Source organism: Aphelocoma coerulescens, assembly GCF_041296385.1.
Source record: "Aphelocoma coerulescens isolate FSJ_1873_10779 chromosome Z unlocalized genomic scaffold, UR_Acoe_1.0 ChrZ, whole genome shotgun sequence".
Lineage (NCBI taxonomy): Eukaryota > Metazoa > Chordata > Aves > Passeriformes > Corvidae > Aphelocoma > Aphelocoma coerulescens.
The window spans coordinates 55,096,592-55,120,029 of record NW_027184085.1 but is presented as its reverse complement, the minus strand read 5'-3'; the positions used below and the strand labels follow the sequence as shown (position 1 = coordinate 55,120,029).

Here is a 23,438-nt window from a genome sequence, read left to right as displayed (position 1 = left end):
CAAGGATTCACAAAACTCAAGATATTTGTTACAGAGCCTACAAACTACTCCTGAACAGCTACAGGAACTATATATAGCTCTGCCGTTGTAAGAATTAGCCAAAATATGCAGAACGTATACTTGAAAAATAAGTTTGCCAAATCACATACTAGAATAACACCAACGTAAACGCTCCAAATCCAGACTTCAGTATACCTTGACAGGATGAAGATGCCTGTAAAGCATTACTTGGTAACCTAGCTGGTCCGCAGAAGAGTGCCACAGTGATGGGCGTTACAACAGAACAGCACCTGATGTTTGCTATCCTGTGAGCTCTCGTCATTTCGTCATATATAAGCCAGTCTGTAGGGAGTGCCTGAACAGCTGCAGTCTGGCCATTCACTGGGGGAATCTGTGCAGGAGCAAATAAGACTAGGCTATTTTATCCTCTATGTGTACTTAAAATAAACTTTAACTTAAGTCTTATTTTATGTATGTAGAAATAAATACATGAATATTTACATACACATGAATAAAAAAAGCACAAGAAAATTCAACCTCACAACTTACCCTATCACCTTGAAACAAAATATTTTGCTTTAAAAGAGGATCTAAAGAAATATCAGCTTCAGAGCAGAACTTTTTCCTCATAGCAATAACTAGAGATTGTTACATCTTCAAAATACTTTTAAAACTAGCTTTTTCTTTTTACCATTTTGTCTTGTTCCACTTAGCAGGACTAACTGAAATATTGGAAAAATAAACCAACTCCAATTTTTCATTCTATCACTTGCCAGAAAAAATATTTTCTACAAAGTTCAAAGTGGCTTTACCTTTTTATACTGAGGTTGACTGAGAACAGAGGTAGGATGAAATCTCACTTTCTTCTCCTTTGGTGCAGTTAAAACCAGGCTCTCTCTGTCTACATGCACAAGATTGGGATACATCCCAGCCACTAAGGCAGCTTTAACTACAGCCCAGTTTTCAGAATTAGCATTAACATCTCTAATATCAGCTCCTCCTCTGGCTCTAATAAAACCTGAAAAAAAAAAGAGGTCAAAACTATGTTATACTTGTTTGTATTTAAGATCTATTTTTTTGCTTCTCAGAAGGAATTTGAAAAAAAAAGAAGTGAAATAAACTACAAATTAGTTTCATTTTTCACAACTGCCAACCCTAACAGCACCAAGAAGAAACGTTACACTGAAATCCTTCCTGGTAAGGGGTTTCATACCAATGTAGAACAGAATTCCTTTTTACGATACTTCTTTACTTAACAGAATATTAGATATAGTGTAGTTCAAGTGTAATTGTAACTTGCTTACAGCTTAGCATGAGTGAGCCCTGCTCAAAACCTAGTGTAGGTGAATTTTAAATGAACTGTTTGTTAGCATGAATGGCTAAGCAGGGAAAGAAACAGAGAAAGACAGGATACCTTTGGATAAGGATGAGACCTTGGAGGGTCCCAAGGCTGGCTCAAGCTGGAATATAAGAGCAGCTAAGGAGCTGCCCACATTGGACATGGAGAAAGAATCCAGTGAGGCGGTAGAAGACCCCAGACCATAAACTACCACTGGATCAAGAGGAACATGCGAGGCACAAGCAGGGGACGTGAAGACTGGGCGCACTGACAGTAAGGCTATAAAGGCCCAGGGATTTCTTTATTCAGGACACTCTCCAGGGACATCTAGCTTGAGCTGAAATTAACTGACTCTGCCTCAGAACCTAGAGTCTGAACGTTTCAACAACTGTCACAAGAAAAAATTTTCTAGAACATAAAAACTGAAGGAAACATGCCTCACACTGCAACCCAGCAGGATGGTGAACCATCACAGTGCTTTCAGTTATGCCAGCTGTTCCCCAGCCATGTTTCCTCACCCTAGCGTCTCCACCATGCCCAACATGAGTATGTATTGGTCTTCTCCAACTTAAGGAAGGAAAATGACAAGTGAACACTATTCTTGTTACAATTTGTATACACTTAACTCTAAAATTATGTCAGAACTTTTTCCAATATATTTACCTGAGGCTCTAAGCTGGCCAAGCAATTGTGTTCTCATTCCTGCGATGATTTGCATTGTGGCTTGAGACAGGAAGTTCTTTTCACAGAAGGCTCTCTCCCAGCCATCACTGCGTGCCTTTTGCCACGCCTGTAAAGAATAATTTTTTAACATTTGCCTATTAATTTAAGCATCTAAAACTAAAAAATGCATAGGTTTAAAAATTACATTTAGATCAATAAAATTAACCTAAGTATCAAACTTGATTTTTTTAACTACTAGATTTTTTCCTCATTCCCTAACCTAAACATAATGATAATTATGTTATTTTAAGCTTCTGATGTTATTAAAGAGATCGTTATGTCAAGATCGCTTTTTTAAGTTACCGATGTAGCAGGATATAAAGCAGCATCTTGCTAGAACTTTCAAAATTTAACCAGCTTTGAAAAGATCAGAGAAAATGTGTTCCCTCAGAAATCTTGTGAGTCCAATATGCAGGAAAGCCACAGTCTACCATTCTACATCCAGTTTGGTTGGTACATCATTTACTCTGATGTGTGATTTCTTGTGAACAGTCCTTGTTCTGAAAGGATACCTGGAAAGCCCTGAGAAGCACCATGTGGTCGCTGAACGTTCCCGCAGTGAAACGCTTCCTGCACAGCATGGCTGCACGCTTCTGAGAGGCCAGCGTGGGCAGCACAAAAGGGTCTCGGTAGGCAAGAGCACAAGCGATGGTAAGAACAGGATCCAGGCACTTCAAAACAACAGCGCACAACACCATTTTACCAAGGTGTGGCTCCACTGGCAATTCAGTGAGATGATAACCAAGTTCAGTGAGATCTTCCCAAGGGTCCATGGCATCTATAGTCTATTTGAAGAAAGAGAAAAGGGGGAGATGTAGGGACAAGGGGCAGAAGGGGAAAGGGGACAAAATTAATTTACAATGAAAGCAGAAAGGATACAAATATTGGACGTTACCTAGGCTTGCTCCCAAACACTAAAGAAGCAAGTCAAATTAGTTTCAGTTCAAGACAAGATTTTACAGTAGTCCCTTCCCTTAACATGGAAAAATACATACACACAGACACGCAAAATGAAAACAAACAGAAGTTCAAAGCATCCTTAAGTAACTGAACAAGACTTTCAGTATAATTAAAAGTCAGTAAGATAAGTTACCACACCACAAATACTGATTAAACACAGTTCCCATCTAAACCAATTCCTCTGCTGACCTTGAGTATTTGAAGAGCATTTTTCACAATTAAAGCTGGTGGAGGATCAGGAGCTTTCATAAGAAAGTCAACAACTGGACAACTACTTGGAGCCAGAAGTTTTGTGTGTAAACAAAGCTCCTGCAAGTTAAAAAGAAAAAGAAATACTATTAAGGTTTGGGAAAAAGAAAATAGATACACACTTTTTTGGAGTTACTAGTATAGTCTGATGATAACACATTTTTTAAAAGTTGTAACTTCTAAGTGAATACCCACCTGAAGTGGCATTCTTAGAAGTTCTGGAGTCTGAAATTCCAACATATTCTCAAATCGGAGCTTACTGAAGAGACGAAAACAGACTCCAGGCTGACAGCGCCCAGCCCTGGAAAATAAAATATTGGAAGCTGTGAAAATCAGAATTTTATTTTCAAAAAACCCAACCAAACAAACAACCCACCCAAACTTAGAAGGCAAATACAGAAGACAGCCTAAGAGAATGGTAATTTTGTTGTTAAGAGGAAGTCCCACAGATGAATTTGACAGTATGTAAATTTATATAATTTTACTATTAAAAAATATCTTAAATAATTATTATAATTTTAACCCTACACTAAAAAAACTGGAGAAAAAAAATAAGGCCTATCTAAATAAAGTGATATCATTTTTTTGCTAACTTGAGATCAATCCAAATCTCAGCCATCTTGTGCCATTAGGAATCTAAGTTGCAAACTTTGTTTCTTCCTCTTCACATTCCCTAGTTAGAAGTTACTCTAGATGTAAATGGTAGAATGAAGACCATACAACGTGTGAATGAAGGAACAGAGACAGTAAATGCTCACAATTCATGCTCACAATTCAGGCTCAAAAACCTGGAGGATAATGACAGTATCATGTCTCCAAACAGGCATTTATTGCTACTTACATAAGTAACTTCTCAGCCCTCACTCACTGTGCCTGATCATGGCCTGTTAAGTCATGAAGACTTTGGAGATGGTCAATAAGGAATCACTGCTCAGTGTCACTTCTAAAGAAGGGATGCCACGGTTTCAATCAAAAACTAGCAGAAGGCAATCCTTTGCCCACAGACAAGTTACTGTGGCTGTTTGTGCTACATGGCAGAAAGAGGAAAAGTTCATGGGGGAGCAGCAACCTAGATGTAACGCAAGTTCTGGGATATTCCTGAGTGTCACTTTTCTATATCTTGGGAAATTACTGCAAGGAAATACATGCTGACTATTAATTTACTGCAGAGAAGAAGTATTAGCCATTGTTCAACATGATACTGGCCTCAGCTAGAAACATCACCCTGTGTGGCTGCTGTAGATCTGTACTTTTAACATACGGGATGTGGACATTTGCAAAATAAAAATCAGTATGAAGCATTTATTACCTGCCTTTTCTCTGGATAGCACTGGCTTTTGAAATCCACACCATTTTTAGCATTGTAACACAACTCAGTGCATCAAAAGACTTCTGTAAAAGCAAAGCAAGGAACATAAAACCACAGTTAAACATGATACATGAAATAAAAGTTATTAATGAGCTATTAACAGAAGTTCTCTGAAAAACAGAAAAAATAATTTGAACAAACACTAGCAGCTTTTGGCTCAAACCTGTGCTCTGAAGTACTTGCTTGCAATTGAATTTACCATACCCGTTTTGCCTTATCTTTGTGCTAGTTTCCTAAGTGGAAGTTTTCTAGTCTGTAGGTAATTGAGTAAATAAAATATATGGACTGTGTTTTGAATTATCACAAATCAGGAGAAAAAATGTTATTATATTGATTAAAGTTTTCTTCATTGTCTCACCTGGAAAATACATCCTTATTTTCCTGCATTTGATGAAAAGTTGCAGAAAAAAATGTATTACCATGAGAACTTTACAAATTTGGTATGGATCACCCTATGAAATCCAACTTCATTTTCAAAGACATATAATAGGTCTTAAACTACGTCATTATATTATATCACTTTTCCTTAAAAAGTATTTGGGAATAGGCATTCAACACATCAGAAACAATACTTAAAAACTTAATGGATTAGATTTGGACTTGACACAATAGTAGGACAAAGGGAACTCCCAATGCTCTCTTAAGTCTCAGGAAGACGGCGGTCTAAACAGATGCACTTGTTTTAAAAAAACTAACAGAAACTCTAAATTTAAAAAAGAAAGATCAACATTTCAATCTACAACAGTTTTCAGGTTTATTACCAGCTAATTATTTACAGTATTTGTCATACAACAAAGGAATGTCAAAACTTCTCAGTGATCTTTGTTATTTGACATGCACTAACTCTCAGCCTACTATAAAAAAATATTACTCTAAAATTTAATTATTGTGTATTACAGAATAACACTAGGAATTTTACTTGCCACAGGAAGTTTTAACCAATCATACCTCTTTCACCTTGCCTGAGTCAATAACAAATACAACATCATTGACTGTAATGCTGGTTTCTGCAATATTTGTAGAAAGAATCTGCAAATAAAATAAGAAACAACCAAACTGTAATTAAAAGCAAAGACAAAATAGATTAATATCATATCTGACGAAGTCCTCTAAAACTCACTATTTTGCGCACTCCAGGAGGTGGACTTTTAAGCACTTTCTTCTGATCCAAAGTCTGCATATTTGAATGAAGCATGAAAACCTGATATCTAATGCAAGACAAAGAGCACATTTAAGTGCACATTAAAAGAAGCAATGAAAACCTCAACCATAGGAACTAGAAGCTTTACCTGTGAGCATTGTCAGCAAATCTCCTGTCATCAAAAAGAATACGGTCCCTCAGGCTAACTATCTCATCATATCCAGGAAGAAATATTAAAATTGCTCCTGAAAAAGAAGCAGGCTTGCAGAGTTAAGCAACAAAATCACTTAAAATATATATCAGTACTGTGTAGACTAGCACTTGGAAGATTTTACTCATTTAGTATTTCCAAAAGAAGGGCAGGATTCATCAAAGGCTGAATGTACAGTAATTTACTGGGAGTGTGTGTTTATACTTACCAGTTTCACAACTATGACAGATGTTATAAAGCAAGTGCATAATGAGGTCCAGATCCACTTTTTCATCATCAAAGCTGTGATGATAAGCTGTCAACAGTTCTCTGTCCTCTGCACTAAGGTCACCACCACTTGTTCGGACTAGCGAACTTTCATCCAGATTTCCAAATCCTGCTGAAGCACTATAATAGACAAATGCACAGACCAGCATCAAGGCTGTTCATTTCAGGTTTGCATTCACCCACCAACTAAACTTAGATCAACACCAACAAGACTACTCCTTTCAAATTTTAAAGAGTAGCAGAACGGCACCTCCAAAATACTATTACTGTTCACTGTTTTAAGTGTAATCCATGAAACTTCAATTTTTAGCATTAACTTTCATTTTCTTACTGTTCATTGAAACACAACCATAAACAAAGTGTCAGAACTCAAAGTATAGACACCACTCGTTTACCTGTTAAAAGAAATGTATTTCCCAAACATCTTCCTCCCATAAGCAGGTACTATACAAACAGAAACTGCATTAAGAAGTGCTTTAAGAACATTGGTCTCTACAAAATGGTAACAAAACTATAACTGTAAATTAATCAAAAAACAATTCTTGAATGACCCCAGTGTCAATGTTACTTCTGTAAGGTTTCTTTAATATGGCAAATAATGTATAGATAAAAACATAACTGATTTGTTTCTAAAATAAGCATCTGCAATTAAAATGGTACATGGCAGAATCAGCATCTGTCAATTTATATAAGTTACTATACTCACATCCTGCCTAGACACATATCAGGACAGCAATGCCAAAATCAAAATGATAAAAGATAATGACATGAAGAAGTCTATACCACTCTAACTATATTTCTTAGGATCTGCACCAACATAATCACTATGACACTGAATACAAACACACTATTTTTTAAAAAAAGTGTGGTTTTGAAATATACCTAGTCTCAAATAAATCCTGCTATTTAGGTCAGATTTAAAGGCATAAAAAGCAAAAAACTGTTCTGATTAGAACACAAAACGCGAACTTCCCTTCAACATTTCCCTTCAACTGTTTCTGCAAAGTAGCTATAGCTTACCTGTAGGATTCTAACAGGTCAACAACCTCTGTCTGTCCAAAGCGCTTAGCCCAGTCCACAGCCATCCTGAAAGAGTTACACAGCAATCTTTTTTAAATTTCTCACTTCAAAAGACACACAAGACTCTGAATTAAGAAGTCAACTTTTAATTTCCAGAATACAATCTGATGAACAGAAATTAGAAAATGTTTCAACTGTCAAAACTTACTATTGCTTACAGTAGTCGGCTAAGTTAGCAATTAGTTTAAATGCTGTAGAAATTTATCTCTCATTTGTATATTGACACATAAATCTATGTTTCGGTTTGTCTGTTTGTTTTTACCAGCCATTAGATGATCTGCAGTGGATGCTTGCTCCCATACTGATCAGCTGCTCTACTTGACTCAAAAAGCCTCTCCCTGAAGCAATCATTAGTGCAGTTGCACTGGTTTCACTGTGCCTATAATCAACTGAGAAGTAAAAATAAATAAACAAATAAACCAGGAAACCAAACAAAAAAATTCTTACTTTTTCATCTAAATATGGTATGACTGTGACTTATGTGACTTTTACAATCCAGGCCAGAGAGAATTTGTTTTCTGACTTCATCCCACCAATCAGTTCATGTGAATTTAACACTACTTTAGACACGCCATAACATCTGTTAATACTTCAAAACAAGTACAAATGAAAAATAACTAAACAATTCATTACTTCTGCTAGTTCCATCCACTTTTTCAACAAGCATCAGAATTCAAATGTAACAACGTCTGAAACTGGAAATAAAGTAGCCATGGAAATTCAAGTAATTTTGTTACTGTTTTTTTCTTACATAATGAGATTATAAACTTACCACTGACATTTTCAGTTAAAATGAGATGGAACACCTGAGCAAAGGCATCAATATCTTTATGCAACCAGATGTCAGAAAGACAAGAATCCATTTCTTTTATTAACCATGGTTCAAGGCAGTTCACATCTTTTTCAGTCTGAAGAGAAAACAAGTATTGAAAGACAGATGTCTTCCAAGACTTATCTTTATTTTCATATATTACACATGAAGAAACTGAACGGTTGCTTTTCCAAGTAACAATCAGAAATCCAGCATCACAGCATTTATTGCAGCTCAAGCATTCATTGTATCATATGCAAGTACTTTAACAAATGGCAGTTTGGCCATTTAATCTGAAGAAATATTATCTACAAACCATTGTAATTGACAAGCACACTTCACGTAGAGTAGTTCATGATAATTAGGAAAAAATCATCTATAAAATATGTTAATATCCTTCGAGAAATTCTACAGGAGTAGCATCTTTAGAAAATAGTTTTTAAAGCAGATTTAAACATATCTCCCAACAAAGGGAAAAACTTACCAGTTGATTAAATACTGTGTCACCACCATCACCCAACAGATAACACTCTTCAGTTGCCCTTGGGACAGATTTTGGTCTCTCAGGTTCCAGCTTACTACTGCTCTCTTGAGTAGAACACCACTCAGTAAGAGTGCTTTGCTGTTTTTCTTCTAGAATGCATACAGTATTTCCATGAAAAGTTTTACAGTCATCCTAATTATCCATTATTTTAAGTTTTAAAAAAAAAGCTATATCAAGTCTTTAACAAAGTTAAAACTATTAGATCTCTTACTTAATCTAGAACATTGTTACCAGTCCAGTATAAATTCCATGATTAAGGGCACCCAAAGCATACCACTGAAAACATCTGCTATAAAAACAAGATAAGAAATATCACTTGGTCGCTTAACCATTAAGCCTCCAACTTGCTGCATTCAAATGAGCTTCCTAACTTCTACACAATTCTCAGTCCAGACCTTCCTCCAGAAGTGAAATACCAAAGAGGAGTGATATAATTCTTGCATGTAACAACTAATTTCTGTACACAAGCAAAAGAAACAGTAGAAGCCATCAGGGCCTCAACTGAGCTTTTCTACCCACAGCAATCAGAGCTGAGCACCATGATAAACGTGCAGTTATGTGTATGTGTATGTTATAGCTTTGAGGTTGGCCTTTTTTATTTTTTTTTAATACTCATTGGGATCATTACTTTCAGCTGCCAGGAAAACTTCTCAAATACTGTAATCAATATACTAAAATACTTAATCAATTGAAAAGAACCCCCTATATCCGGTTCAAGTGTGTTAATGCTCCTGAGCTAAGTATGTTAAGTGCATCCATGTTTAAAGAATGCACTGAAAAATGTTAATTACAGAAACCACTTCTGTACAAGATGTACAAAATCCTGTCTTTTTGAACGGCTGCATTTTAATTTGCACCTAAAATGTCATCTTATGTTTGTATAGTTTTCATGTGGGCAAAGCCCCCAGCTGTACGTAATTCTGCTTCATAGTAATTAGGGAAAATATAACATTTATCAACTGAAAGAAGTAAGAATATAACCACTGAAAGTAAAAATATTTTTTTAAATCACAATTTATGTCAACAATGTTAAGCACAGAGTTTTAAAGATACTTGCTCTCATCTAATCATGTCTCATTTAACAATCTGACTTTAGAATTTTAAAGAGAATCATCCTATTTGTTGTTCAATCAATCAATGAGACTCATTACCAAGCCATTACAATTAACAAGTTCACCAACCTTGATGCTTCTCTTTTTTGTACTTTACCATCTCTTTGTTTGTATACCCAGTACTTCGTAAAATGTCCTCCAAAAACATCTCCTTAACTTCAAAAGGTCTTCCTTGGACTAAAAGTAGAAACAATTCATGAAGGATTAAATATTCCCTAGATTCACTTTAAGAATATTAGCTCTTAAAAACAGGTTTTGTAGACAGGAAAGTGAATTAAACATTATTAGGGCCTGATTTAACGAATTATTATATTCCTTGGGCAGTCTTGAGTTTATTTTCTTTAAGTGATTAGGCCACAAAAAAAAAATTAAAAAGGAAATGTCAGCTGCATACCTTGCTTCTCATTAACCAATTCTATTAAGTGTTAATAGCAAGAGATGTAAGATTGACAGTTATTTACTGCAATTTTATCAAATAAGAAGAAGAAAATAGCCACTTCTGTTTAGGTGTACAAAGAAGAATTCACTGTGTCAGCCACCTGAATTATATAATATAAGAGCAATTAAGACAATTTCAGTGTAAGATCCCACAAGCAGACTGCTATGTTTGTATTCAACTACCTTCTTTCATGAGAAGTACATGAGGAGATGGACTTCTCTCAAAGTCCTCAATTAGCACAGCCAGTTTTGGCTTTCTTTACCAACTACTTCTCATGTTCTTTCTCTCTTAAGAGCTTACCCTGGTTTCTCTTCTAACATCACTGTTTTCTAGACCTTATTTATGGACATCAAATTATTTTTTTACACAGGAAGAACTAATACCTATTTTTGGTTCCTTAGCAGACACTTATCACAACTAAGTTCACATCACCTAGGACTTCCTCTCCTTCAGAAAGGACAAGCTACAATGCATGTATTTTTAGAAGCTGTCATGAAGGAAGTCTTCTAACACTGATCACAAACTCGGTGTACTACAGAAAGCCACAACTAAAAAATGCTGGTTTCTGTGGTCAGGATTGTGTCAGCTATACTGCTGAAGAATCAACCTTTTTCATGACATTAATAGACAAAGTATCTTTTTTTTAATTCTTAAATTAACAAAATTGGGAAAAGCATCTTTTCAACTGTGATTATCCTGTAAAGTCCAGTATGTGATAACAGTATAGCCACTGTAGTAAACTGAGGAGACAGTAGTCAGAATTTCCAGAATAAATCTATTGATCTAAAAGGATGAGATGCTGCAAAAAAAAGTAAACTGCAAAGCTACACAAAAATTACAATGAGGTTTTTCTTCTCCACAAAAAATTGCCCAATATTAAAATCATGTGTAACTTTCAGATTCCTGCCCCAACAAGCTGCAAGCCTTATTTTCCTAAGAAACAATTCAAAGCTGAAAACCAGAAATGAACACTTTTATGTGTGAATAAGAAAAAATAACTTTCTTGTGAACATCCCCTAAAATTAAACCATGATTCATAGAGAAAATTCTACATGAAGCAAAGAATCACGTGATTGAAACATAAATCCCAATTTATTAGGACTGTATTTCTGAAATTAACAGATACAGCTATCTGAGTTTTATCCAGCAACTAATAGCAATCTCTGAAGCCAGAATTAGAATCTACTGCAATATACTAATAGGTATCACACTCTTGTAAATCCCAGGGTCTGTGGCACTATGCAGACCAGCATTTTAAGAACCTTTTACTCCTTCTTGGATTGAACATCCCTGCACTAACAGAACATCCACTGATAAAAACACCTCTCTCTGAGGCAGATGCAAATAGTTAAGAAACAACAAACATGAGTAAACAAAGAACAACCAGTGCTGTAACTGTCAGTGTATTTATCACGTGCCTTTATTCAGAATGGTTTGGTACAGTTAAGATCCGTGAGTCTCAGGGCAAGTACACTGAGATTTAAGAGTTCACTTAAATGTAGTCAAGAGTTTACTTACTGTGTATTACTGGGCAACATCCAAAATACCTAATAAAGAGATCTGCATCTAGAGCAGCACTAGAAATAATTAGTTTTAAATTAGCGTGGCTTTGCAGTACATCTCTCAGTTTTATTAGCAAGAAGTCACTGAACCTATCCCTCTCATGTACTTCATCCTGTCAGAAAGGAAAGAAAACCAAAAAGAAAAAGAACAGATAAACATCACAGATTCAAGATCGTAACTGTTCACAAATATGAATTTTCTAAAAACTAAAATATGTAATTTGGTGGTGCATTATAGAGGTATTAAAATGTTTAAGTTTAGCTTAAGAAGGATTTTTTAAAAAACTATCCAAAAGTAAAAAAAAATACTTCAAAAAGTTTTATAAAGACATCAGAGCAGACTGCACTGTAATGCACAACCCACACAGACCTTAATTTCAGAGATCAAAATGAGTATCTGTAACTCCTCTAATTCTTGCACTTGAATCTCATTTTCAAGACAATGCCGCAAACTGCAAATCCTACAAATCTTATTTCAATAAAATCTCCCTTCACAACTGATGAGCATTAAAAGAACCACATAATGAGAAAAAAGGATTTCTTAGATCCATTAAATCATGCACAAAGCTTATCATTAAGGCACATGACTGATTAAACATCTTTATCTATCTTCTGTTTAGTTTTGTATTCTGAATGTATGAATCAAGAGCTGAAACACAAGATTTGCAGGCCGAAGTCAAGAACGCACAAACTGTTCTTGTGCTTTTTTCCTCCTTGGTAAACAGACAGGCGCCTAAAATGACCACGTTTTTTTCTGTTTTCAGCAGTGAAGAGCTCGCAGTAAACATTCTGGTTCCACTGACTTACCAAACTCCACAACAGGAAATTCACATAATCATACATGAAAACAAATAATTTGTTAGAAATTAGACTGCATTTTATCTTGAACACATTGTGAAAACAAAGGGACTACAAACTTGGTACTGCAAAATCAAGTACATGATAACAAGCAATTCTGACACACTCACATTGAACCATATCTACGTAAGCCTTCCTAAGGCTTTTCTGTTGAGGAAATTCAAAAAAATTCAGACCTCTGCCCTCCACAATCACATCACAATTCCAAAATTAATTATTGGCATGAACCTAAAATATGATGCTTTTACAAGAAAAAAAACCAAGAAACCCCAGAAAAATATAAAAACTACAATTAAAAAAAATTAGTAACTCTTTAGAGTTAATTCAGATTCTAACTTAACAAAAACACCTTAAATGTTCATCAAATTAATACAGAAAACTAGGATCTCATCTTCTAATTAAGAAACAATACATACTGCTCCATCTCACACAAAATACAAGATCCTTACCACAATAACATGTGTCACAGTTGATAGGGTGCTGTCTCCTGCCATCAGCGTGCGAAGCAGTATGCCATTAGTACAAAAGGTTACCAGTGTCTTTGGAGAAACCCTAGTGAACAGTTCACAAAGATGCTTCAGCTTTTTTCACCATTTAAATGCTGCTAGCTTTCCACTATTTACTGAAAATTAAAGATTGAACAGCTCCTCACCAGAAGTGGAATCACAGTTCTGTCAGCAAAGAGCTCATGCATACTATTTGTTTATAAACTATGCCTGTTTCCTAAGAGTTCCTAAGGATTCTTAGTGCTAATGCTCCAAAACTTCTGACAAGGGATTAATTAATAAGGTGAGATTCATTTTTTTCTAAATTAATAAGGAAGTGAAACAGAACTTTGAGAACCTCACCATGTTGTACTAATTTACTGGAAAAATTCAGTGTGGACTGCCTTGAAAAAACAGGTTTCAATTCTTCAGAACATCCTCAGATACAGTCTTTGTATTTGTCTACATGTGGTAGGCTGACCTTGGCTGAATGCCAGGCACCCACCCAGGCTGCTCTATCCCTCTCCCCCTCAGCTGGACAGGGGAGAAGTAACACAACAAAAGGCTCATGGGTCAAGGTACGGTCGGGTATGTCCCGACACATCACTTACCAGTTACCATCATCATGGGCAAAACCAACTTGACTTGTGCAATTTAGTTTAGTGTACTACAAATTAAATCCAAGCAGGATGATGAGAGACAGAATCAAATGTTACAACACCTTCCCCCACCCCGCCCTTCTTAATTGGCTTAACTTCCAATTTTCTCTAATTCCTACCCCTCAGTGCACAGGGGGACAGGGAATGGGGGCTGTGGTCACTTCACCACATCTTGTCTCTGCTGCTCCTTCCTCCTCAGGAGGTGGATTTCTCACACTCTTCACAAATGGCTCCAGTGTAGATCCCTTGCATGTGGTGCAGTCCTGCAGGAACAGACTGCTCCAGCACGGGACCCCCACGGGTCCACAAGTCCCACCAGCAAAAATGCTCCAGTGAAAGCTCCACTCTTTGTGGGGTGACAGGTCCTGTCAGGAGCCTGTTCCAGCACAGGCTTCCCACAGGGTCACAGCCTCCTTTGGGCAACCATCTGCTCTGGTATTGGGGTCCTCCACAGGCTGCAGGTGGATATGTGCTCCACTGTGGATGTCCATGGGCTGCAGGGGCACATCCTGCTTCACTACAATCTGCACCACAGGCTGCAGGGGAATCTCTGCTCTGGCTTCTGGAGCATCTCCTTCTTCCTCTTCTACACTGACCTTGGTGCTTGCAGAACTGTCCCGCTCACATATTCTCACTCCTCTCCTTGTACTGCTGTGCAGAATTTTTGTTCTTCTCAAATGTTATTCCAGAGTCATGCCCACCGTTGCCAATGGGCTCAGCCTCGGGTAGCAGCAGTTCTCTCTTACAGCCAGCTGGCAGAGGCTTTATCAGATGTGTGGGAAGCTTCTTCTCACAAAAAACACCCCTCTCACTACCAAAACCTTGCCACATAAACCCAATACACTATGCTTGACTGAATCACAAAGAAATCAGCTGAACCTTTTCAAATGCTTTGACTTTTCAATAATCTAAAATTCTTTAAAAGTATCTATGACCTGTGGAAGTGCTAGCTGTGCAAGCAAAAACAGGAACTGCCTCTACTTCCTCCAACATTGCCACTTTAAGTACTAAAAACTTCTAGAAAAAATGTAGAGTACTATACAAAGGAACACACATACACGTGTGCATTTCTTTTCAAGTTTGGATTTTTTTCTGCATTTCAAAAATACTCTTACACATTGAATTCAAGGAATGCATACCAGATGGAAGTGCTTTACTTTTTTAATCTCTACTCCCCTCTCTTTCAGCAGCCTTCTAGAAATCACCACTACTGTCTAATGAACACTAAAAGATAGGTTTCTGTGTTACTACAAACACTTCCATTTAACACTTTTGCCAAAACAGAAACGTTGCCATCTCTCTGTTTTGCACTTTCTCAAGCGAACTTTTTGATTCTTCTGCACTGCTTCCAGTAATTCTTCCATCTAACCTATACTTTTCCTTCATTCAGCATAATCCTTCCACACACTAATCATTCACCTTATCTGCAATTCATCTTTACTTGCTCTTTTAATCCATTAATAACCTTGTAACTTTTGGTATGCAAATTAAAATTCTTTAACTTGGCTTTGATATTCAAGTGAATTCATTTTCATTAGAAATGTATTATCTTCACCCATATAAGCAACATAACCAGCCATATCTTTCGCCATCTTCTCAAGTGTATCCCAACTGGCACCCGTTCCTGAAAATCCCACTCTTTACACAATTCAAGGAGTTTAGAAACCACACACAATCTTCACATTTTCATCCATCCCTGCTCTGCTTTAGGAACAAATTCCTCAGGTCATCTAGAATTCCTGCTTCTGCTTTAAACATAAAAGCTGAAACAGAGTAAATTTAACCCAAAGTAGATTGATAACGCTCAACATCATCATTCATTTTCCAATTTTGTTGTTTTCCCTTTAATGCCCTATCAACTCTCACTATATAGATTTTGTTACAGCATGCTAGTCTTCCTACCTATTTTCAAAGCTTGCAGAACTTTTGGATTTACATGTGTTAAAAGTAGAGAGGACAAGGATATCCACAGACATACTCCCTAGAAGAAATCAGGAGAAAGCACTTGCAGTTCAGTTCTACAGAACAACTCAGTGCATGAAACTGCAAAATACAGGATAAAAAATGTCCTTTACAACTCTTAAACATTCATTACCAAAAATAACACATCCTACCTATACATACTGGTACTTTACTGGGCTGCATCCCAAATACACTGTAGTTTAAATATTCACATGACTAAAGACACTGACACCAGATCAACTGACTTTAAAAGAAATGTCATCAGTACCTGCTTTCTAAACGGATCTGATAACCAACCGTCTGGCCAATCTTTTCTCTTCTTTCTGCTGCCACTCTTTCAGCCACAGCAAGTGCTGCCAAACGTCTTGGCTGAGTGCAAAATATACGGCAGGGAGTTCCATTTCTGTGACAGTCATCAAGAATAAACTGGGGGATCTGTAAAGAAGTGGTTTAAATTTACTTTTTCATTTGATAAACTTGTAGTTTTTATCACAGTGAAACAATGTAACTGCACCTCAGTATCACACAGGTTGCAAAATGACTCACAATAGGATTATCATTGCAAATGTACCTGAAGCGGCAAAAAGGCCACCAAAATCAATTTCTGCTATTAAGTTTGATCTGTTTCAAACAAAACACAACAACAAAAACAAAACTAAAAAATCCCAACTAACCAACCAACCAACCAAAAAAAGTTGAAGCTTCTCTCTCCTGCTTCAAGGAAATCTATTAAAAAAACCCTTTAGCTAATCTTTGATTTTAACACAGTAATACTCTAGATACTATGAGCAGAACTAGCTTTAGAAGGAAAAAGGGTATACAAAACTATAGCTACTTTTCCTTCAATAGTCTATGATTATTTTAATGAAAAACTGATATCCATCAGAAAATTGTGCAGAATCATTTATGCTTTTAATATGTATCTGCTGACTTAGCATTGCAAAAGCAAAAAAGTTAACTGGAACACAAGACTTTGAACCACATAGGAAAACAAAAGCCTTAAAACTAGAATAAAAAAATTCCTTATTACAGAAATATTACATATTTGGCATCAGTTTGGTATAAATACTGTTATGTCTTATATTTCATTAAAGAAACATACTTGAGTAGTTTTTCCGGATCCAGTCTCTCCTACAATCAAAACAACTTTATGGTCCTTTATTATTTTGACAATTTCTTCCTGTTTTTCAAAAACTGGTAGTGATTGCCTGAAGGAATCAAACTCTGATTCCCCTCTTTTCACAGGAACCTGGGGGATACCATCACTAAGTCGTCCACTTGTCTTGTTCACTTCTTTGTTTTCTGTGAAGTCAGTAAATTACAAAGGAAGATCATTAAAGCACTGCTTAAAACTGCACTTAGAAATGAACACTCCTGATTTTATTAGCGTCCCTGTTCACCAAGCGAGAATCTATGACACACTTAAAAGTCATTTTCATGGTAACTCATCCTGTTACGGTGCTTGGAATAAATATAGTTCAAAGGATTTTTTACTTTCACAGAAATTATTCCAGTGTATTGCTCGAGTCTAAAAAAAGGCATGAAGAGCTTAAAGAGAAATAGAAACTAAACCCAAGAGAAAAAGCCTCGGGCACATTTTCTTGGCCTTTGCATCTGCTTCCACATTGCCATCTCAAGAGTCTGCCTAGAAAAATCCACCATAAACATTTCCAAATTCACAAACATGTTTTCCAACAAAAAGTCAGCTTTACTGTGATTCATATGCCTTCTTTCACATCCTCATTAGTCTTTTAAGACCTCATTTCAGTCAGTCTTACATAACCTAATAGTTTTGTCCGTAAGACTTGTCTTAACGTGTACTAACTGAAACACAAGGTATCGAGAGTCCTGGAGCCACATAGCAGTATGATGTACCAGAAAGCAATTCATAGGTAGCTAAAAAACCTGCAGCCTTCTGTGGAGGCTACTTCAACATCAGTATTGTAAATGCTACTCTATAATTCCTCAATAATTATTTTCCAGAAGAATGAGAAGCTCACTGTAAACTCAATTTTAATGCAATTATATAGGCATAATGCAATTGTTTAATGCAATTAACAGATTCATATATTAAACTACAAACACTGTTTTACCAAGACAAACACAGACTAAAAGGCAAAAGGAGCTAAAGCCCATTGTGGAGAAGTCAAGAAAGATAAATTTTACGCTATTCATTAATTTATACCCTACATCCCTAAGATATTGCTTTTTTGGTACTTCTATTATAGTTCCCTCTGTTCACTAAACAATCCTATTAAACAAATGAAACAACTGAAAAAGAAAACTAGCAAAGGAAGCACTTAAAGCACAAACATAATGAATCAGAAATATCCATCAAAACAAGGCATCCTGCTATGTTTTCTGTTCACTACAGCCAGCTTTGTACACAGAAACACAACAGAACTTTCACAGCCATAACTGTTAAAGCAACACCCACGTTAAAAGCATTGTTTAAAAAACCCATCTTATATAGGTTTGTCTTCCAGAGAACTTTACATACTCTAGAAATCGAGACTTTTACGTAATATCCTTAGTTTACTTAATAGCTCTTAGAGACTGAATCTATTTTAGAAGACGACAAAACAAAACATGAATTCTTTATTTTACCAAGAACATGGATTTCTAGAGGCAAAACAGCCACTCTCATTTTGTCTTAAGGGTGTTCTTACACAGAACACAGAAGTGATGGTAACACTTGTCTCTTCAATTTTACCCCACGGAACTTGCAGGGATCCACATTTCATAATTGTATTAAAAAACAAATCTGGCTGAAATTGGCTCAAAGAATCAAAATTAACTTTATACAAAGGAGATATTGCAATGTGGGTGACATGACTGCCTGAGCACCTCATGACACCAGTTTTAAAAGACCCTATATTAACAATTAAAAGTCGAGAAAATTAATAGGTTTGGAAAGAAGGGTGTCAGGACAGAAGAGGAGACAGAACATAGAGGGGTTTGTTTTGTAGTTGGGTTGTGGGTTGTTTTTTCAAGTCCTGTTGACTTTTCAAGTCCATATCACAAGACACACTGAACATACCAGATTCAACAGCATAGGCATTTCCTCGTTCTGTCTTGGGCCGAAGTTCTGTTCGTTCTTTATTTGTGACAGGAAAATTCCGAATTAAAGTATGAACAGCGTGTTTTGTACCAGGAGTTAAGGCACAAGTCATTACTGCATGTTTTAGTTCTGATCCATCCTTTTTTCTTACAGTTAGGTATCGATTTGTTCCTTTTCTGGGAGAAAGGAAAAAAAAGGCATTTTAGGAATAAGCAAACTAGTTGCCTCTGTGCAATGATCTTTGACAATAATTCTTTCAATTCAGCTTATTTTCAAATAAAATGTCATAACTGGAATCTTCCAAATAATGTCCGAAGTAGCATAATGCAACGTTCACAACAGTCATCATCCAAAGCACCCACTTTTCATAGGGGGTAGTGCAGAACATGTCACTGAAGACATCGGATGACTGTGCCCAGATTATCACTGCATTCATCTCCCAAAATACAGCCAGATCTACCAATCATCTTACCAATCAATACTGAGTTATGACACCAAACTGACTTCTAGACTAACTTGAAACTTTTAAAAGTTAAAAATCAACAAATAGGCAGAATAGACAAAACACTCCAAGCTAGTAACACTCCAAGCCTTAACCAAACCCAGTAAAATATATCAGATCTCAGGATGTTCATTATCAAAGATTTATTATGTAGAAATTGAGCCAAAACACTTAACCATAACACTGCACTACTTCTCAGACTGAACTCTGACACGAAAGTGACAAAGAATTGTTGCACATATATTTGAAACTGAACGAACTTGTGCCTGGGCTACAACTGACATATCAACCCTTTCAAAATGACTTCTCACGGTAAGAACAAAAGGTCACACTAAGAGCCCAGTGCCCTGTCCCGGCAGGGCTGGAAGACTGGTGCAGGAGCACAGGTGCTGGCAGGGACAGCCTCTGTGAGGAGAGTCACAGCCACCTCCAGCAGCCCGTGGCTCTGCCCTCTTTACATCCTCATTCCAAGTATTTATATACACTGTTGAAACCCCCTTGAACCTTGTCTTCTCCAGGCTGAACAGTCCTAGCACTCTGGCCCTTTCTGCACAGAGGAGATGCTCCATCCCCTTCATCGGTTTGTTGGTCCTCCACCGAACTCTCTCCAGTCTAGGTCTCTGTCCTCCTGGTAGGACACCAGGAGGTGTTGCGTACAACTCCTGGTGTTGTGTGTCCAGCACTGGACAGACACAACACTCCCAGTGCAGCCTAATCAGTGCTGAGTAGAGGCAAAGGATGATCTCCCTCTGCCTGCTGGCAACACTCGAACCCTCTCCTATGCTTCCCAACAGAAGCATTCTTTTGAACGTGCTACTCTCAGTTACACTTTAGCTGTCAATGTAGGAGATTCTATGCAAAACCTCTGAACACACACATTAGTGCAATGAAAAAAGAAAAAAAGGACAGATCTTCATGAGAAGTCTTTTCTATGCACATGAAATTCACAAAACTGCATCACAAACTAGCACATCACAAGTTTTTTTACTCAGACATCAAGCAAAGCACAGAGATGCTTATTCTCATATCTACTTTTTAAAGTTTCTTCTCTAGTACCATTCCCTGCAACAATGCAGGATAAGCTAAAAAAAAAAGAATACAGGTCGTTTTAACACTGATAATGAAATCCTATAAATTTGCACCAAAAAGAGAAAATAATACAGAAAAATGAGAGTTAAACTTACCCTTTACTTTTAGATATAAGTCCAAGAGAATGACAGAGCCGGTGAACAAACGCTCTTTCAGTTCTAGTGAAAGAAGATGGAAATTCCATTTCTGGAAAGATAATTTAATAAATGAAAACCCCAGCATAAAAACTCAACAGGCAGTACCCCTGACGTATGACCTCGATGCTGCGAGTTTATCAGTCCCCTAACCCACCCCGCTTCCCGTGCACACTGGGACTGGCGGCAGCGCTGTTCGCTCGCACCCGTACGGGACACGGCCCCCCAGGGGCGGGATGCTCCCGCCCGAGGAGCCCGCGGGCCCCGCTGCCCGGCCCTCTCCGCTGCCCCACGCACCCCTGTCTTCGCCATAGCGGAACCGCTCCAGAGCGACGTTCACCGCGATCTCCACCTCCTCGTCCACGCGGATATCCCTCAGACCTCTGCCGCCTCGGCCGCGGCCCGGCGCGGGTGGGGCGCCCGAGCCCGCTGTGCCGCCGCCGGACTGCCGCGGCGGGACGTTCCTGGGCCGCGACATGGCTCCGCGGCACACCGGGGGCTCCGCGGCACACCGGGGGCTCCGCGGCACACCGGGGGCTCCGCGGCACGCGGGGGACAGCAGGAGCGGCCCCGGGGCAGCGGCGCCGCCGACGCAGCAAAGGCGCCGGGCCGGCGCGGAGCCCTGACGTCCCGCCCGGCTCCGGGCGGCAGCGGGCGGAGCTGACACCGGCGCTGCGGCTGCGGGAGGCGGAGCCGCCTGAGAAGCGGAAGGAAGCGCCCCGGGTGTGTTTGTCCCCGGTAGAGTGTCACGGTGTGTGTCGGGGCAGCGGGGGTGCGCAGTAGTGTCAGCGTCGGCCGTGAGTGAAGAAGCAGCGCTGATACCTGCCAGGTCACGAATCATGATGTTTAATTGAATGACGTTCAGTGTAGGTGGTAATATCATCGCAGCCTCCAGCCTTGTTTTGAATGTTTTACGGAGTCACCAAGATCTTCCTTCTCTTTCTCTCTTTTCCGTCTTTATTTCTCTCCTCTCTTGTTATGTCTTGGCAAAGTATGGCTATCATATTCTACCCCTTGCTTTGTACCAAAGTCTGTGGTGAGGACTGGAAGGTTGTTAGTTGTAAAAGTTGAGAGCTTGTTAGCCAACACTTCTACAGTTATATGGTGGGCCAGTTGTTGGATCTTAGGTGACTATATCGTTAAAGGATAAAAGTCCCAGACAGGTGGACTGGTGTCTTTTTGCAAGTGAACAAGTAATTTACAGCAAACATCATGTCCCCAGCGAAATGGATTGTGACATGGTCAGATAGGGAAGTTTTCTTAACAATTTGGCAATCCAAATGGGACACTAAGCCATCATCTTCACAGCCCCCCTTCTTCAAACATCCAATTGCCATGGAGTTCATGGGGAGCTTTGTGAGTTCACCTGAGAACTTTGAAGCAGGGAGGATCCAAAGGATGAATGTTAGAATTCCCAGAATGTATTCAACATAAACTATAAGGGTCTCAAATTATTTTTAATAAAATTCTTAAATTATTTCAGGCTTCCCATTGCTGCAGAATTATGTACATAGTTGGTGAAATTACTTTAGTGTGTTGGGTATCGGTGCGCAGTCTGATCAGCAAAAGGCCCACGTAAAGGGGTTTTTAGAGTCTCTCCCAGGTTGCACAGGGGACTGAGGTCACCTGTAAGGTGTGCAGGAGAGGTTGAGGCCCCTTGTAAGGCATGTAGGGGGTGGGGTCCCTCGTAAGGCATGCAGGGGGTTGAAGTTTAGGGTCAGCCTGTTGAACGTGGGTCAGTCGGTCCTAAACACCTGGAAAAAGCTGTTCAGAACAGATGGATAGTGATCTCTGCTGCTCTTCACCAGCTGGAGTGGGGAGGTGAATTCACATGCCCAAATCCAGAGTGGCAGAGACGGGTGTCACAAGGCACCCACTGTGGTGATGTAACCCATCCCAGAGAAGCCATCGGGAGCTCCAGGGAGAATTTCTACAGTGCCCAGTGAGCTGTCACCAGCCTGTGGCCATCCAGGGGAAGGGAAAGTCCACGTCAGACAGCACCCATATCCACAGCAGGTCTCCAAGGTGAATTGCCCTTCTCCCAGCATTGCTCTGTGAACATTGACAGATGATTTGGGGGATTAACTAAACTTGGCATAGGAAGAAAAGATTGGTAGGAGAGTTGTTAAAGCATTTTGAAAGGTTAAGTAGGAAATTACTTAAAAACCTGTGCTCTATCATGTGCAAGAAACAGTGTTTTAATATGTGGTGATTCCTTCAACATACTTCAAGTGTTTATTTTGCAACTAGAAAATAGGCAATTGGTGCACAGATGGACCACGCCTCCGGAAAGCACACGCACTGAAGGAGTTACTCAATCTGCATTGCTGCTATATGCACATAGAGTCTCTTCAAAGAGGGGGACCCATGGAGATCTGATAGAGGTACACTCAGCTTGAAACCATATGCTGTTTGTGACTATCTGAATTGATTGTTGTAGTGTAAATTTGAAATACTATGCCAAAGAGGAAGTTCTTCAGGAGTTATGCTGAAATGCTGAGTTATTTTTTGTATGTGTATGACTAGTACTTGCTTGTAATGGTGGTAATTCTGTGTATATCTAAAAACAATAGATATAAACCCACATTTTGTACATGTACATTTATTTTGGGTAAGAGGATGGTAAACATGTAAATAGTATTTGAAGACTTCCTCCAGATTAGGGAGAACTGTTGCAGTTGTTTGGTAAGATTTGCTATTCATAAACAAAGACATTTTCAGTAGCCTGCTTTACTGCCATTGTTATAAGTGATTTGGTCCCTGTTAATCAATAATGTTAATGAGCTAATTGGCTGAGTTGGTGGACTGTTTTGGGTTGGGGGTTCGGGTACAGTTGGTTGTTAACGGAAGTCCAATGTTGGAAATTGATTTGTATTTGAAG

At 38.4% G+C, this 23,438-nt stretch overlaps 1 protein-coding gene across 3 annotated transcripts in view; it reads right to left on the bottom strand.

The window, feature by feature from the left end:
- The window catches only part of LOC138102978 (3'-5' RNA helicase YTHDC2-like), a 30,100-nt gene extending 8,902 nt beyond the window's left edge, over positions 1-21,198 (bottom strand). For 2 of the 3 annotated variants that reach the window (XM_069000834.1, XM_069000835.1), the window contains exons 1-23: positions 20,855-21,198; positions 20,519-20,609; positions 18,812-19,008; positions 16,874-17,073; positions 16,040-16,206; positions 13,115-13,217; positions 11,764-11,920; positions 9,876-9,983; positions 8,635-8,783; positions 8,112-8,247; positions 7,602-7,728; positions 7,280-7,345; positions 6,201-6,379; positions 5,930-6,026; positions 5,761-5,848; positions 5,589-5,669; positions 4,581-4,663; positions 3,467-3,572; positions 3,212-3,331; positions 2,575-2,847; positions 2,003-2,129; positions 813-1,018; positions 196-391 (exon numbers count right to left, since the gene is read on the bottom strand). In XM_069000834.1, the coding sequence (XP_068856935.1) occupies positions 196-391; positions 813-1,018; positions 2,003-2,129; positions 2,575-2,847; positions 3,212-3,331; positions 3,467-3,572; positions 4,581-4,663; positions 5,589-5,669; positions 5,761-5,848; positions 5,930-6,026; positions 6,201-6,379; positions 7,280-7,345; positions 7,602-7,728; positions 8,112-8,247; positions 8,635-8,783; positions 9,876-9,983; positions 11,764-11,920; positions 13,115-13,217; positions 16,040-16,206; positions 16,874-17,073; positions 18,812-19,008; positions 20,519-20,609; positions 20,855-21,035 (3,238 nt within the window). In that variant the 5' untranslated portion in view covers positions 21,036-21,198. Of the gene's footprint in view, positions 1-195; positions 392-812; positions 1,019-2,002; positions 2,130-2,574; positions 2,848-3,211; positions 3,332-3,466; positions 3,573-4,580; positions 4,664-5,588; positions 5,670-5,760; positions 5,849-5,929; positions 6,027-6,200; positions 6,380-7,279; positions 7,346-7,601; positions 7,729-8,111; positions 8,248-8,634; positions 8,784-9,875; positions 9,984-11,763; positions 11,921-13,114; positions 13,218-16,039; positions 16,207-16,873; positions 17,074-18,811; positions 19,009-20,518; positions 20,610-20,854 lie in introns of those variants that run through there. The other variant, XM_069000836.1, reaches the window with a different exon arrangement.
- Between the last annotated feature and the right edge of the window lie 2,240 nt (positions 21,199-23,438).